A 17,300-nucleotide genomic window follows, 5' to 3' on the forward strand; every position below is an offset into this window, starting at 1 on the left:
TTAATTAAAATCTAAATCACACCAGATCGTCCTCTACATTTAAATAACTACAAAATAACAAAAGAAAACGATGAAATTTAATCCCTTTACTAACTATAAAAAAACAAACTGGACAAAACCAATGATTTAAAATACATCACAGTGAATGTATTCTCTCAAAAGACACAATTTAATCATTTATTCTTTTACTTAAATATTTATCTTGTTAGTAGTGAGTCAATGTTTCAATAACCTAACTAACTTCAATGGAAAGATAGGAAGAGAAATTTATATTGCAACAAGTAATTAAGTGTAGTATATAAACAAGACTACAGCTGGGAGAGAGAGAGAAGGAGGAGGAAGAGGAGAAAGGAGGAGGAAGAGGGAGAAAGAGGAGGAAGAGGGGAAGGGAGAAAGGAGAAGGAAGAGGGAAAAGGGAGGGAGGGAAGAGGAAAGGAGAAAGAACAATGAGGGGGGGGAGGGAAAGGTAGGAAAGGAGGGAGAAAGAGTGAGAAAAGAGTGGGGAGAGAGAAACGGAAAGGGAGGAGGGAAAGAGACTCGAGGAGAGAAGAAAGAGGAGGAGAAAGAAAAGAAAGAAAAGGAGGAGGAACAGGCAGAACCACTTAACGCTACACACCTGGACAAGTCAGACCCGAAATTATTGTCAGTTCAGGAAGGCCGAGTCCAGGAATTGCTTCTCTGACCATGTATGTGTAAATATTTCTCTTTGTAAATACCAGTTTAAGTCTTGGCTCTTTGTGTGTGGTGTTCAATACAGGTGGTTTATTATTATTATTATTATTATTATATATTTTTTGTATGGAGTGTGTGTGTGTGTGTGTGTGTGTGTGTGTGTGTGTGTGTGTGTGTGTGTGTGTGTGTGTGTTTTACGTTTCTCACCTGTGAATGTATATCTACAAATATGCATACCTTATCGTCTCACCTGTGCGTGTCTACCTTCATTAAATCTCATCACCTGTTGACTATTGCTACCACCTGAAACAACACACACACACACACACACACACACACACACACACACACACACACACACACACACACACACACACACACACACACACTAAACCCTCGCTCCATCATCAATGCTTCCCTCAGCCAACCAAGATGCTCGGCTGACTGGAAGACCTCCATATATGTCACCAGTGCCCAAGTCAACATGAGCTACGACCCATTGCCATCACCCCAATACCCACAGCTTAATCTGTAAGCTTCGTTTGACTGGGCTTATGCTGATATTGCAGGCGCCATAGATCCTCCACCACTCACTGTCTTGTCAGCTTTCTCGACTACATACACCGCCATCTGAAAAACGTCTTGCTGTCTTCACTTCACCAAAGCATTTGACCTAGTCGACCACAATCTAATCATCAACAAAGCTATCGACCTCAGGTTTGAAGAAGTCTTATACCATGGCTTACAGACTTCCTCAGTAACCGAAAGCAAATTATGCCTTCGAGGGACTGTCTCCATTTTCAGTCACTCTGTGGCGTCCAAGGCACCAAGATAGGACCACTCTGCTTCCTTATGCTTATCAATGGTGCCCCAAGAAAACCCTGCTCAGTGTCAACAACTCGACTCCGACTATACCGCCCTCCAGGATTTATTGAACAGTCTCCAAAACTGGACACCAACAACCACGTCACCATCAACCATACCAAGACCATGATTATGCACATCAACCTCTCCTACGTTGTCCCACCCCTTCCATTACTTTAGGCCCCAACACACTCCAGGTTGTCAATCCTAAGCTCCTCGGCGTCACTATAGAAAACAAACTAAATTGGAAAGCAATCGTGATCTCCACCTCCTCCGCCGACTCAAGTCCTCAGGTTCCTGCGACCAAGCTTCTCAGTGTTTACTCAACATTCATACTTCCCAAGCTCACCTATGCCTCCCCTACCTGGTCTTCTCCCAAAATGCCACAAAACGTAAACACCTAGAAAAGTGCAAAAGAGGTCATGCAAGATTATTCTCTCCTTCCTACTCCACATGTACCTAAAATCTCATCACTTCACCCAAAATAAGAACCAATCGCATACCGGAATTTACATCGTGTGAGCGTGAGATGTGTTCTGTGGGCGTGGAAGGTGTTCTGTGGGCGTAGTGGGACTTGAGAGGGTGTTTTGTGGGCGTGGGTGGGTCTTAGAGTGTTCTGTGCAGCGTGGGTAGGTCTTGAGGTGTTCTGTGGGCGTGGGTGGGTCTTGGGAGGTGTTCTGTGAGCTTGGGTAGGTCTTGAGAGGTGTTCTGTGGGCGTGGGTGGGTCTTGTTAGGTGTTCTGTGGGTAGGTCTTGGGAGGTGTTCTGTGGGCGTGGGTAGGTCTTGGGAGGTGTTCTGTGTGGGCTTAGGTCTTGGGAGGTGTTCTGTGAGCGTGGGTAGGTCTTGAGAGGTGTTCTGTGGGTATGGCTGGGTCTTTGAGGTGTTCTGTTGGCGTGGGTGGGTCTTGGGAGGTGTTTTGTGGGCGTGGGTGGGTTTTGGGAGTGTTCTGGGCGTGGGTGGTCTTGGGTGTTCTGTGGGCGTGGATGGGTCTTGGGAGGTGTTTTGTGGGCGTGGGTGGGTCTTGTAAGGTGTTCTGTGGGCGTGGTGGGTCCTGGGTGTTGTTCCGGTGGGCGTGGATGGGTCTTGGGAGGTGTTCTGTGGGCGTGGGTGGGTCCTGGGTGTTGTTCTGTGGGCTTAGATGGGTGTTCTGTGGGGGTGGGTGGGTGTTCTGTGGGCGTGGTTGGGTGTTCTGCGGGCGTGGGTGGGTCCTGGGTGTTGTTCTGTGGGCGTGGGTGGGTCCTGGGTGTTGTTCTGTGGGCGTGGTTGGGTGTTCTGTGGGTGTGGGTGGGTCCCGGTGTTGTTCTGTGGGCGTGGTAGGTCTTGGGAGTTGTTCTGTGGGCGTGGGTGGGTGTTCTGTGGGCAGGTCTTGGAAGATGTTCTGTGGGCATGCGTCTTGGAAGTCACTGAGCATGGATCTTGGAGGTCAGTGGTCTTGTAACCGTGTGGGCGTGGGCGTGGTCTTAAAGGCGTGTGGGCGTGGGCGTGGTCTTAAAGGCGTGTGGGCGTAGGTGTGTTTACATCGGGCTAAAGAGTTTCTCTCTGTTTAGGAGTTAAGAGGAACTATGACTTTTAATACTGAAGGAGAGAGGCTGTGTGTGTGTCTGTGTGTGTGTGTGTGTGTGTGTGTGTGTGTGTGTGTGTGTGTGTGTGTGTGTGTGTGTGTGTGTGTGTGTGTGTGTGTGTGTGTGTGTGTGTGTGTGTGTGTGTGTGTGTGTGTGTGTGTGTGTTTGACACTATGTGTCTCTCTCTCTCTCTCTCTCTCTCTCTCTCTCTCTCTCTCTATAAATTAATAAATTATTCCTCAGGTGACGACGTCATAATAATAATAATAATAATAATAATAATAATAATAATAATAATAATAATAATAATAATAATAATAATAATAATAATACTATGTCTTTATCCTAAATAAAACTTTATTCAATTCAACTTTTGTATAATGTCTTTTATATCAATTTTCAATATACGAATATACAATAAATTCCTATATTCTTTATCTCAATTCGTTTCATCATTTTCCTGTTCATTAGTTTGATTTGGCGATTAATTTTTAATGGATTCACGTCAACATGCTTACTGGCCTGGGAGGATTAGTTAACAAGGATCAGTAAAGTTCTATGATCAGTCGAGTAGTCAGTCAGTAAATCAATCAGTTAGGATCTGTATTCAGGTCGTTTGTTGTTGCAGTGGTCACCATATTTCATTATATTAACTAAAGCGACAAGAGTATTAATATTATAATCTAAATATATATATTAAATTGGAGCACTAACGCGCCAAACAGGAAATACCAGATTTATCCTTGTTTCATTATATAATTACTTCGTGTTAGTATTTTCCTATTACTAGCTGTGAAATAATTGTATAAATAAACAACAAATAACAATTAACCTGGAAATTATATAAATACCTTAAAACAATGACTAACAGGCGACACAGTGGGGGAGTGAGCGTGTTAATCCGATCATCTCCCAAAGTCTTATAATACTGGAACCATTTGAAAGACGACCTTCACTAACTCCTCACACTTATTACAACACTTTAGATGAGGTGAGTTTTAGATGTCGAGGTGAGTTAATGAGTTAAAGAACGATTCAGACATATTTTGTGTATATTCTCTTTACACACACACACACACACACACACACACACACAAAACACCACCATTGTGAATTCTTGCATACGTAAATTCAAAACTTCACCTCAAACCCTTTATCAGTGGTGGAGGGAAGACCGAAGGAGGAGCAGAGGAATGAAGTAAGAGAGGGAAATAAAGGAAGGAAGGATTAATAATAGAGAATGAGGGTAGGGATAATGAGTTCTAGGAAGGTTGGGGGAAGGGAGGGTGAGGAGGGAGGTGAGAGGAAGGGGAAGAGGGCTAATAGAATGGAGGAGGTTGAACGAGAGGGGGGGAGGCAAGGAACATGGAGGAGGGAGGAATGGGCACAGAAGTAGGAGGGGGGAGAGGGGCTAATGAAATGGAAGAGACGGTGTATGGGAGGAAAAGGAGAAAAAGGGGAAGGAAGGAAGGAGAGAAAAGGAGACTGGATTCAAGGAGGTGAAGATGAGGAAGCGACCATGGGGAAGGGGGAGTATAGAGAGGAAGAAGAAGATGGAAGAGAGAGGAGAAAGAAGAAAGAAGAAGAAGAAGAACCCACGTGTGACCTACCAGCCACTCGCCCCAGACCTCTCAAGGTCAGTCAGCTCCCACGACTTCGACCAAACACAAGTTCCCTCCTCCACCAGGCAGTTTACCACTCATCGCCGTCGGTCTGTCAACACGCCCCCTCCACGTCCCCTCCCCACACTCTTCTCATCATCCAAAGAAGTAAGAGAGTGGAAACGACAGGACGGCAACGGAGACCAGCCCCGCTGTACCCCGTGGTCGCCCAGGACACACAGCTGACAGGTGTGAAGGGATACCCTGGTGTGATCTCTGTTCCCGCAAAGGTCACACGAGGGACACCTCAGGAAAGCCCACGAGAAGAGAACAGCTCCTGAAGCTAACCTTAATAACCTCAACAGGCTCATAACCGAGGCACGACAGCCAGCTCAAACGTATCCCCACCTGACCTGATCCACCTACAGTTTCCTTACTGGGACACCTCTCCTGGATCTACAGCAGCTCTACGCACCCTTCTCCTGTACGTCACCAAACTCACGGACCAGCCCTGGTTTGGTTTACCGTTGTCGACTTGATGCAGAGGCCAAATATAGGGCGTGGTGAGGCTAAGAGGGCCCGACCTGACACAACAAATACATGCACCGAGCGGCCTGCAGGCTGCGAAATGGCCACATCAGTAAGTGGGCCACAATGAGGTGGGAGACCGATATACGTCGCAAGGTGACTGGGGCGGGGATGGCAAGAAGTGAATGGGCGCTGGTGGAAGCAGAGGATTAGCCAACAAGAGTCAATTCCTCCTTCCATCAAACCGGACGGAACTTTGGCTACCAGCAATAGGTCTAAGGCGGAGCTGCTAGGGAAGCTTTTAGCCTAAAAGATTGTTCCGGAACCCAATAGAACCCCCCACTTCACAACTAGAGTGTGAGAACAACTTGATTTAAGATATACTAGATCTTCTACACACACACCAACGACATTACTCCCAGTGATAGAGTATGAATCTCCCAAGGCTCAAGGCTCCCCAAGGTCCCCAAGGCTCCCAAAAGGCTTCTCACTATCAAGCTTTGACAACATCCAGTATCCCGCAAAGCACCAGATCCTTCTCTGTCCTTCAAATGGTATTATGGAACCATTCTCTTGTCACTTATCTTTACACCTTCTTCACTCCTGTAATCTGTCATCTACTGTCAGATCTACAAAGTTCAAGTCGGACACTTAGCAGAAATATGATCAAGTTGTTCACATTTAAAGCACCTGACTGGAGATTTATCCCAACTACCATCACTCTGTTCTCCTGGGTTACTTGACCCTGAGGTTTGTAATCACAAAAACTGCTACTGAGGTCTAAGACTAGTACCCTGCATTTCCTTGACACTTCCAATCTGTTTTTCCTTTTAGTTGGATTGAATGAAATATACCTAATCAGTCTTATCCCATCCTCTTATGACTGAAAAAAAAACCCTGACAGATATCTTATTAAGCCTCAAATTTACCTGTCGTTATGTCAAAAGAAGAGCAGCCAAGTATCAACAAAATAAAATACATGTAATTATTATTGTAACAACATCAAACAATTTGTATTTCATCACACACAATTATTTGAGTTGGCAACTATCCTGGCTTGGTGACATCATGCGCAGGGATGGGACTTAGTTTTCGTCTGCCCGTGAGTAGACCTTCTCCTCCTACACCTTGGAATTTACCAGAAGGTTCCTCCAAAATTATCACCTGCTGGTCCCGCCACCTTCTATCAGTGAAATGGCCTTGTCCTTGTCATCAACTAGTCCTCCGGCGTTTGCTTCTATTCTGCTCCAGATCACATTCCATACTGCACTGAGAGAGACCAGAGTGTGTATGACCATGTACAAGCTGGTGTGGTTCTGAGCCCAGTGGAAGTCATCTACAAGTCTAACAATGACTCGAACCATAATGCTCGACTCCATTGCTTCACTCCAGCTGCCTCTACCGGACACAATGGGCTCCTGAATCCCGTCACCGAACCTTCGTCTCTTAACAACCCAACACTGAAACAGTTTATATTATTATTACAAAACAAATGAACATGGAAAGAATTACGGGGCCATAAAAAACGGCAAAGATGGCGCTGTAAAGGCATGATGGGAGGTAGGTTAGGTTAGTTTACATTAGCTAGTTATTGAAGTTTAGATTAAGACACTTAAGGTTAAATCAGGTTAAACAAGTTAACTTTAGGTAAGGTTTGTTAACCCCTGGTGTGGGCTCCTCTGACATGAATAAAATCATAAGGCGTTAGGAGAAATAAAGTATTAAAAGTGTTTCGTCCTGTAGTGAAGGTCGGGTCAGGATTACATCTAACCAAGAGCTAAATGAGAAGAATTAGTTTGAGTTTGAGATTAGTTTCCATATAACGGATGGTGTGTGTGTGTGTGTGTGTGTATGTATGTATGTGTGTGTGTGTGTGTGTGTGTGTGTGTGTGTACTGGTCAACAAGTTGTGTGGCTTAACCCAACCTAACCTAACCCAACCTAACCTGACCTAATGTAATTTAACCATAATTTAACCTAACCTAGTTTAGCCTATCCTTACCTATCATAGCTTCGCCTATCCTAACAAAACCTAACTTAACTCAGCTTAAACTACTTTATAATTCAAGCTTATTTAATATAATTTAGCCTAACATAGCTACTGTACTCGACGCATCTTTTATATCGCTAATATTCGATAATCGACATAAAGGATCAAAATTTCCGATATTCTTAATATTCGACAAGGACTTAAAACAATCGACCATATATTCACCACAAAGAATATACTCCTAACTAAACAGTATTCGACATGTGAAATCTCAAAACACACCCCTTCGACCTTTCCTCCGACAACAAAAGGTCAAACTTACAAAATATCAACAAAACTCGACCTGGGGAGGATAAATGAGGATAATCTATGCTAGGCTGTCAGGAGGTCGATGGTCGTCGATACATCAGCGAGTTGTGTAATCAGGGAACTCATCAAGAAAGTCCCCCCCCCGGGCCACAAGGTTTTCACTGTGAGGATAACTCATTCATTTTCATTTCTGACGACTACTGGGTGAAGTTAATCTCAAAAATGAATATACAATGAAGGGTTTAGCTTTTATTTTTAGCTGACTTAAGTTAGATTAATCTAGATTAAGTTCAAATATGCAACAATGATATGTCATTGTAGTCTTAGAAAATTGATCTTTTTAACTGCCTGAGCTCCAAGCCAGAATTAGTTGAATCTAACCGACTTTAATCTAATCTAACTTTAGGTAACTAACCCAAGTTTATGTGACTTACCACAACATACATATACAAACACACAGATACATAAATCATCTTTCCCACACACACAGAAACAAGTCCAGACAATCGATATACACAAAACTGTCCACTTAAACTAACAAAACGATAAATTAACCTCAGATCCGTCCAATAAATATTTTCCCTTAAGAAAACACATAAGACAAAAACCTCCAAAGACTTTCAAAAAGTCTTAACGTTAAATTCTCTTTAAAACTGGAGATGAGGAAAGTTCAAACAGGTGTCTAATTCTGATAAGCTGTTAGACTCAAGCATTAGGAGGGATTATTTCAATATTTTCTTAATTTAAAGGTGGCGACTGACAAATTCTCAAAGTCCCTAAGCAATTTCCAAAATTTAGATGTTAAGCCTCGATAAGTTTGTGGCATTCGATATATAGACTTCATATAATCCCCGCACGGATATGGTCTCGAATTCACTATAAGCATAACTCGATATGCCACTATATATAAAATTTCAAAAGTTCCTAAGTTATTTTTTCCGTAACTTAGAAAACTGACTCAACTTAAGGCCACGAAATGCAGAGATAGTTTTTCAAAGTTCCCACGTTAAAATCTGGCGTTAGATCTTCTAGCAGCACGTAATATCGATGCTACACAGCTAGTTTATGAAAATGACATAATAATCTTTTCAACTTTTAATATATTATAACTCAAACTTAGGGGGAAAATCGTAAAAAAAAAAAATCTCGTAAAAATGGTAAATAATAAAACAATTTCTTAAAACCAGATTATGATGAGGAGAATTAATGCAAAACACAGCTGTTATCACCTAAGAATGAAAGAAAATTATTCCCAATTAGCCAACTGGAACACGAACTGGGGAAAAAATTATAGGATTGGGGACACTAAGTCGCAGTAGAAAGGAAGAACACGAGTATGAGAAGGAGAAGGAGCGAAATTTGTGACGGAGAGGGGAGGTCAACAGGGGTATTTAGTGAATGTAAGAGAGTCACCCAGTATCCTTTGGATATGGATGAGTAAATTAGATATGATTATTTTAGCTCCCAGACAATAATTCCGTCTTCCCACTTGATAAATCCTCTCATGTTTATCATTATCCTCATTAAATCATAACTTATGTATACAGTAAATATTTCAATATATTTTTGTGCCTTTGAAAAAGATAGATAGATAAGAGAGAGAGAGAGAGATAATCCCAAACTCACAAATAATCTAGGCCCTAAATTATATCAATTTAAACTCCAGCAGCAGCATTAAGCCATGCCAGACTCAACCTGAATAATACACAAATACACAGACAGACAGATTATGGAGTACAAAGACAAAACAGACATGGAAACACAGACAAATACTACAAACAGACAGGAAAGACATAGACAAAGATACAAACAAACACAGATACACATGACGACAATTACAAACAAAACAGAAACACACAGCTTACATATAGCATATCACACACATATCAACACAGTTAACAAATCAACAGTAAATAGGTCAAAATCTAAGTTAACCTTTCACAGTGGAGGTCCCAGGTAACGCAGATAACGGCAATCTCGTGAGAACTCAACATCAACCAGTGCGCGATGTGTTAATCCGTCTACGAGAAGGCTCTGGGACCCATTTCAGCAACACATAACCCAGAGGGACACACCCCTGTGAGGCCCCTCATAACACCATCTGTGAGAATTCATTACACTACGTGAGGCCCTCACATAACACCATCTGTGAGGAATTATTACACACGTCAGGTCCCTAATAACACCCTCATCTGTGAGGGAATTATTACACTACCAGGTCCTTCATAACACCATCTGGTGAGGAACCATTACACAACGTGGAGCCTCTATAACACCATTCCCGAGGAATTGATACACCACGTCAATCCCTCATAACACCTCTGAGGAACCATTACACCCCGTGAGGCCCTCATAACACCATCTGTGAGGAATTACTGTCTGCGAGGCCTCATAACGCCATCTGCGAGGAATCCATTACACAACGAGGCCCTCATAACACCATTCAGAGGGAATTACACCACGTCAGGTCCCTAATAACACCATCTTTTAGGGAATTATTACATCTCAGAGATGCCCTCATAACACCATCTGTGAGGGGAATTACTACATCTCGTGAGGCCTCGCTAACACCATCTTGTGGAGGAATTAATACACCACGTCAGGTCCTCTATAACACTATCTGAGGAACTAATACATCATATGAGTCCTCCCACCATCTGTGAGGGAGTTACACTACGTGCTTGCTGTTCAACACCTACATTAATCTGAATAAGTTCACCGGCGTTCCTTTTACCTTTTCTCTAATGAAGGCTTTTGTTAAAAACCACCAATGTATGTGAATAAGTCATTTATGTCTAAATGGTTATTTTCAGCCTCGGGCTGCAGTCTTATCATTAAATGTTTATTATTATTATTTATTATTATTACAGCCACACTTACAGACAGCCAGATCACCACACATCACCCCAGGCAATATGGAGCCAGGTCACCGTTATTTGATCTACCCACAGCATTGCATACAAGCTGGAGGTCACTGATGATTCATAGGTTAGTTTGGTTGACCTCAAGACTGTACTGTGATGTTAACTAAAAACCTCCTTCAGTCACAAGTTGTAAAGTTTTAGTTTGTTATGATTAGGAATAATAAATAATAATAATAAATAAAATAACAATAATAAAAACAAAAAAACAAGAAGAATAACATCAAAACTGATAAACAACAAATATTTAGTCACCCAAATATTAACTGAGATTATTGATAACTTACTTCTCACCTGGGACAATCTACCTCATCACCAAAGCTTGTCAGGTGACAAACTTCTGTTACCATAGTAATGTAATATTAGATAGCTTTATTATAACGTTACAGTAAGTTGTTTAGGTAGAATTTAGGGGTGGGACATAGTAGTGAGGGTGGGGTGGGTAGGGAGGAGGAGGAGTAGGGTGTAGAGGAGGGGGAGGGTAAAAGGAGGAGGAGAGGGTGGGTAGAGGAGGAGGAGAGGGTGGGGTGTAAAAGAGGTAGGTGGGGTGTAGGAGAGGGATAAATGGAGGAGGAGGGGTAGGGGATGAAGGAAGAAGGGAGGAGGGGTGTAGAGTGGAGATAAATGAGGAGAGGGAAGAGGAGGAGGACGAGGCTACAGGAGGAGAGGTGGAAGAGGAGGAGAGGAAGGAGAGGAGAAGAAGAGTGATGAGGAGAGGGGGAGGGATGAGGAAGCGACTAGCTTCGTGGAGGAAAAGATACAGAAGGAAAAGAATCACTCAGGCCAAGCAGTGGGAAGACCCAAGAGAGGCAGTGTATTATTAAGAGGATAATGTAAAACCTGTTCCTGGATGTCTCAACACACACCCATTCTCCAGCTTTGTGCCAGATATCTCAAGACCAGGTAGAAAATCTCCACCTTATCCAAACTCAAATACAGAAATATTACTGTTTCTTATATTGCATGCAGATACAGACACAGTACAAATCCTCACATAGGCAAAACAATACTACAACCTTCCTGGTACCACAACCACAAACTACACATCATTTCTCCAGACTTCCTACAGACCAGAGACAGAAGAGTAGAGGCCATCTGCAGAATGGCGGTGGAGCTTTCTAACATCTTTCCGGATACCATCCTAGGATTTCTCCTTCCAAACTTTCTTCTTCCTTTTTCCTTTGTCTAAATATCTTTTCCGATAGGCTGCGTGTGTGTGCGTCCTTCACTAAGGCCATGCGGCTTAGAGCACTCGCGAGCATTGGATCACGGTCAGTCAGAGCCGTTTCACTTCACGTCGCCACAAATGCGAAGACAGTGCTCTCCAGGTAGTTTTAAGACTAAGCGCCTGGAGGACCAGCAGCAGCACATGCTTTCAGGAGAGCAATGAATAGGGCTTATAAACAACCCAATAATAAACAAACCAAACCATTACCGAATGGATATTTCGATACCGTGATGACAAACCTGCAGAGACCCCTGGCCAGATAGAAAGAAAATACCAGGCTAGTGTAATGAAATGACCGCAATCAATGTACCTGCATGATGATAAACGTTTTCACTTTAACTGACTGGCAGAACAACACCTTAGTCTTGGACCAAAGCCGACACCTTTCAGCAACAAGAAAGCAGTGACTGAAAGGGAACTCTGGCAATCTAAAGAATGACTGCCAAAATAAGCGTATTTGAAACAAAAAATTTCCAGATCGTACAAGAGGATAAAGCAATTTTCAACCCACTAAAGACGGAGTAATAAATTCACTGTGGCGCATCCTCTGCTCATCAGCGATAACTCACCTCAATTAAAGACGATGAAGCAACCTTCAGCGCTGAAGCACCACCACCATCAAAGTCGCAAAACACAACGATGTGGATATCCTGACTCCACCCAGCAGGTCCCTCAGTCCAGAGCTGATCCACCTAAGCTATCCTCATGCCTCCGATGGAGTCCCAACCGAGGCAAAGGAGACCGTGAACAGCCAACACCCATGCATCTGCTGCTCATAGCTAACAATTTATCGCCCAAGTCCTCCTAAACAGATCTCCCGAGGCGAAAAACCTTCCCCAGAATCTCAATGTGGCTTTAGACCACCAAACCGCACCACCGACATAATCTTTGCTGCCGCCAGGTACAGGAAAGCAAAGAACGTCGTGACCTATACTTGGCTTTTCATCAACCCAACCGCAAGCTTTCAACTGCTAACAGGAAATCCTCTGTAGAACCTCAGCCGTTTTGGCTACCAAAAAACACCGCCATCATATCTAAACAACGATGGCATGAACGGCAAATGTTCTGCACACAATGCACACCAGCTGAGTTTTCCCACAAACGCTATATAAACAACAATGATGTGCACTAAGCACCAACCTCTTCCCATTTTTCTTGGCTGCCTCCTTATCAAAAGCTGCCAATTTGGCAGGCGGTGACATCAGCACCGGATGAAGGGTCTTTTCAACATAAGACGACTCCAGGCAGGAACAAAGGTGTCCGCAGCTTCCAAATACTGAACTTCAGTTTGCAGACGACCCCGTGCAACATAAGACTCGGATTCTCTTCCCGCCTGCCCCTGGTTCATCCACACCTCCACCATCCATTCAGCTTAACGGCATTAATTTCTAATGTTAATTACTGGCATTCTTGTCCCACCTGTACACCACTGCGGACATCGATGAAAGATTCAGCATGTGATCAGATGTGCATCTCAAGCCTTTGGCAGACTCCGAAATCGTGTCTTCAGCTGTAGTGAGCTGAAATTATCTATAAAGTAACACGTATATCGAGTAGTCCTCCCCACCCTGCTATATGGCAGTGAGACACATACATACAGGAGGCACCCTAGCGCACTTGAAATCACCAACGTAGACTACGCCCATAATCCGAGTCCGCTGGGAAGACAAGAACAAATACCAGTATTCTCGCCGACACCAACCAGAGCATTCGAACAACTACGCTGGACTGGCCATGTTACCCGCATAGACAACAGTAGACTGCCAGCACTTACTTACAGTCACCTAATGAATAGTAAACGTAACGCTGGCGGGCAACTGTGAACAGCGGATTGTCTAAGACAAACCAAGTGCCAAATCGACCCCTCACCTGGAGACGATTACTCCACACCGTAACGCTTGGAGGAGCACCACACAAGAAGGTGTCAATACTTTCCGCCAACCCGACTACATACCGGGCAGACAAGCGCCAACGTCAGAAAGACGCTGCCCCAGCCCCTCCGCAACTAGATCGTAGCCTTTCACATGTGCAATCTTGAACGACCCTGCCGGTCCTGTATCGGCTTATTGAATACCTTAGAACTCACCAACTCGTACCATTGTATCATAGCTGGATGATCGTCATACTCGATTCCTGAGGACATAGTAGTGTGTGTGTGTGTGTGTGTTTTGTTTATTTGCAAATAATTTCTTAATCTTAAATTAAAATTATAAAAATATAAAAAGTTGAAAATCCATTTGTGATCGGAGGTGCACACACACACACACACACAAACACACACACACACACACACACACACACACACACACACGTAAGAGAACTGATTGACGTAACTTTTAAATGACATTTTTTTACACTTTTTCTTCTTTCGTTACGGGAACGGATAGAAACCATCTACTTGATCAACGTGATGGAATATAAGGAAGGAGGAGGAGGAGATGGAGGAGAGCGAGGAGGAAAGGAGAGGAGAAGGAAGGAGGAAGAGGGAGGGGAGGGAGGAAAGGAAAGAGAAGAGAGGAGAAAAAGAGAAGGAGGAGAGAAAAGGAGGATGAGAAGAGAGGAGAGGAGACAGAGAAGGAGTTTAGAAGATTAGATTTTAACCTCTTGAGTACAATGACAACCCTTAGTAAATGACTTGACCCCTTGAGTACAATGACAACCCCTGAGTACAATGACTTGACCCCTGAGTACAATGACTTAAATCTAGGAGTAACATATTCTAACTTGAAGAACACACACACGCACAACAAGAGGGAGGCAGATGAGGCCAGAAACCTCACCCTATGTGGCCCTCTTGGTAGGCACCACCAGACGCTACTCATTGATTCTACTGCAACAACATCCCATCACCCCCACAAGACACGCCCCCCAAGACGCCCCCCACAAGACACGCCCCCATCTCTTCTCATTAACCACAAAAAAGAAAATATAATAATAATAATAATAATAATAATAATAATAATAATAATAATAATAATAATAATAATAATAATAATAATAATAATAATAATACAAAATAATAAAAATCACAATAATAAAATAATAATAAAATAAAAATAATAACAATAACAATAACAACAAACAACAAAAACAACAACAACAATAAATCAAACGTGACAACTCGACCTATAATCACAACTACAACCATACAATACAACACAAACAAACAACACAGACACACAATAATTAACTGATCAAGTGGCTTCAGTACTCGCTTAGGAAATGTGTCAAGGTCACGTGTCAGAGTCCCAGGTAAGGTTTGTTTGGGAGGGAGAGGGAGAGGTAAGGAGGGATGTCGAGGTGGGAGGAGGAAGGAGAGGGAGTAGGTAAGGAGGGAGGGAGGGAGGGGAGGGAAAGAATAGAGAGGGAGGTGAGAAGTGTGTAAAGGAGATGAAACAAAGGAGGTTGAAAGTGGGAGGGGGGTTAAGGGAAGGGGGAGGTAGAAGGGGTAACATTATAGCAGGAAGACCACGTGTCGTCCTGCTATAGGAGCTGAACACAAGGTGGCATCCTTATTTCCAACACACGAGAAACACAAACCTATGACGCAACACCATGTAACACAAAATAATGACGCAATGCCATTATACACAAAAACACAATGCAACACCTCAAACACAAACCTTATGACACAACACCTTCATGAGACACAAACCTTATTATGCATCACCTTCATGAAACACGAACAACATGACGCAACACCATGGAACACAAACTATATGACGCAACACCATGGAACACAAACTATATGACGCAAAACCATCATGAAACACGAACCGTATGACGCAACACCATGGAACACAAACTATATAACGCAACACCATGGAACACAAACTATATGACGCAAAACCTTCATGAAACACAAACCTTATGCCACAACACCATGAAACACAAACATTATGGGGGAGGTAAGGTTAACCTCAGTAGTTGAAGCCGTATCTAAACGTGTAAGCTTGTCTAGTGCCGGACTAACAAACATCTGGACACACACACACACGCACGCACGCACGCACGCACGCACGCACGCACGCACGCACGCACGCACGCACACACACACACACACACACACACACACACACACACACACACACACTACTACTAATACTTTTTTTTATTTTTAGCGTGGCCTCCAGCCTCCCCCAATAGCCACACCTTCGCCACCATTTATTTACCTTAATATTAAATATCCTAATACATAAGAAGCTATCCTATCTGTGTTAAATTAGTTGAGCCGCAGATCTATGCGGCATTCAGTGACTGTAGCCTCATAGTCAATATCTGCAGCAGTTGTCGGAGTAGGGGCAGAAGCTCTCGTTCCCCTGAGGCAGAGCAAAGCCGACCGAAGGAGAGAGAAAGACAGTCGACATCTCATCCAGGCTGTAACATAACTTCTGGGCTGCTGCTTCTGTTCGGAGATCAACTCCGCGAGTCTGGCGTAGAAACATCTTGCACTTGGGCCCATCCCACCAGAGGTTGTGAACACTAGAGGAGTGAAGCTGCCTTGATCAACGTTTTGAATTCTCTCCCCATATGCCCTTCTCTTGTCGTTCTCGTTCCTCCTATGTGCAGCATCGAGAGCTAGGTTACGGTGACAAGCGGCCATGGGATCAAAAATCCTGATGTCGAAGAAAGCTCGCTGTCCCCGCGTCCAGAATCCTCGAGCACTGACGTCCACACGGGCTTCGTTAGATGTGTTTGAAGTCCTGTGTTGGAAGATCTCGCCATCCAATGGAAGGAGGGTCGGTTCTACCATGACGTCCCTGCAGATTTCCTTCAACATATTTGCTGTGAGATCCCTTACCTCGTCATGCCTCATGCATATGAAGCCCCCCTTCTTGCAGACCATGGCGTGATCGCCATCATAGGAAGAGCCACACACGCATTGGGAGGGCAAACCATCTACTGGCCAACCGTACCTTAGAGCAATGGCATCTGTAAATTCTTGTTTGTTAAGGCTGAAACCATTTGCCCTTATCGGTAACGTAGTTAACCAGTTCGAGGCGCCCACCTCCTGCGCTATAGCTACTTTTTTTGTCAAATTTTCTGGAACCTGCAGCAATAGTTGCTGCAACATGTCATTTTGGCAGTACTGCGGATCTGTCGTAATGAACCTACGAATCTTATTTACTTCGCTGGTATCCACTTCCCCTGTTGCATTCTGGGCTATTATGTGGTCCGTGAGGGCTGCCGTGAGCTTAAGTGAATTTTGATGTTCAGTATCAGCAATCTCCTCTGGATTAGTTAGTCCCATCCCTCCCAGTCTTGGTGGAATTGCAAGAAGTGTTCTTTCTGCTGGGGTTAAGTCAGGGTGTTTCACTAGTTTAGGAATGAACTTGACACTGATAGCTTCTTCCAGAGGGTGGAGGAGGGGTCCGATCTCAGGGATGGTACGCATCAGGTAGCTCCAGCGATGCTTGACTCCATGGGTGAATGCTGCAAAGGCCGCATGTGGCTCTATGTTAGCTTGGATTTCGCTAACCCACTCATTCACCTTTCCCGCTACGTACTCGGTCTTGAAGTCCGTAGTGCCAATTACTGCGCCTAGATGTCTTTGGCCGTCCTTAGTTATTTTGACCTCACATCCGCCAAAAACCACCAATGCCCGTTCATAATGTTCTGGCTTCAC

General features: G+C 43.8%; 1 protein-coding gene across 1 annotated transcript; it reads right to left on the reverse strand.

Moving 5' to 3' along the window:
• Positions 1–2,045: 2,045 nt before the first annotated feature.
• LOC121855718 (extensin-like) lies at positions 2,046–2,924 on the reverse strand. The gene has a single exon (XM_042350809.1). The coding sequence runs from the start codon at positions 2,922–2,924 to the stop codon at positions 2,046–2,048; it is 879 nt and encodes a 292-aa protein (XP_042206743.1).
• Positions 2,925–17,300: the final 14,376 nt, after the last annotated feature.

Source organism: Homarus americanus, unplaced genomic scaffold (genome assembly GCF_018991925.1).
Source record: "Homarus americanus isolate GMGI-L3 unplaced genomic scaffold, GMGI_Hamer_2.0 scaffold19186, whole genome shotgun sequence".
NCBI classification, from domain to species: domain Eukaryota; kingdom Metazoa; phylum Arthropoda; class Malacostraca; order Decapoda; family Nephropidae; genus Homarus; species Homarus americanus.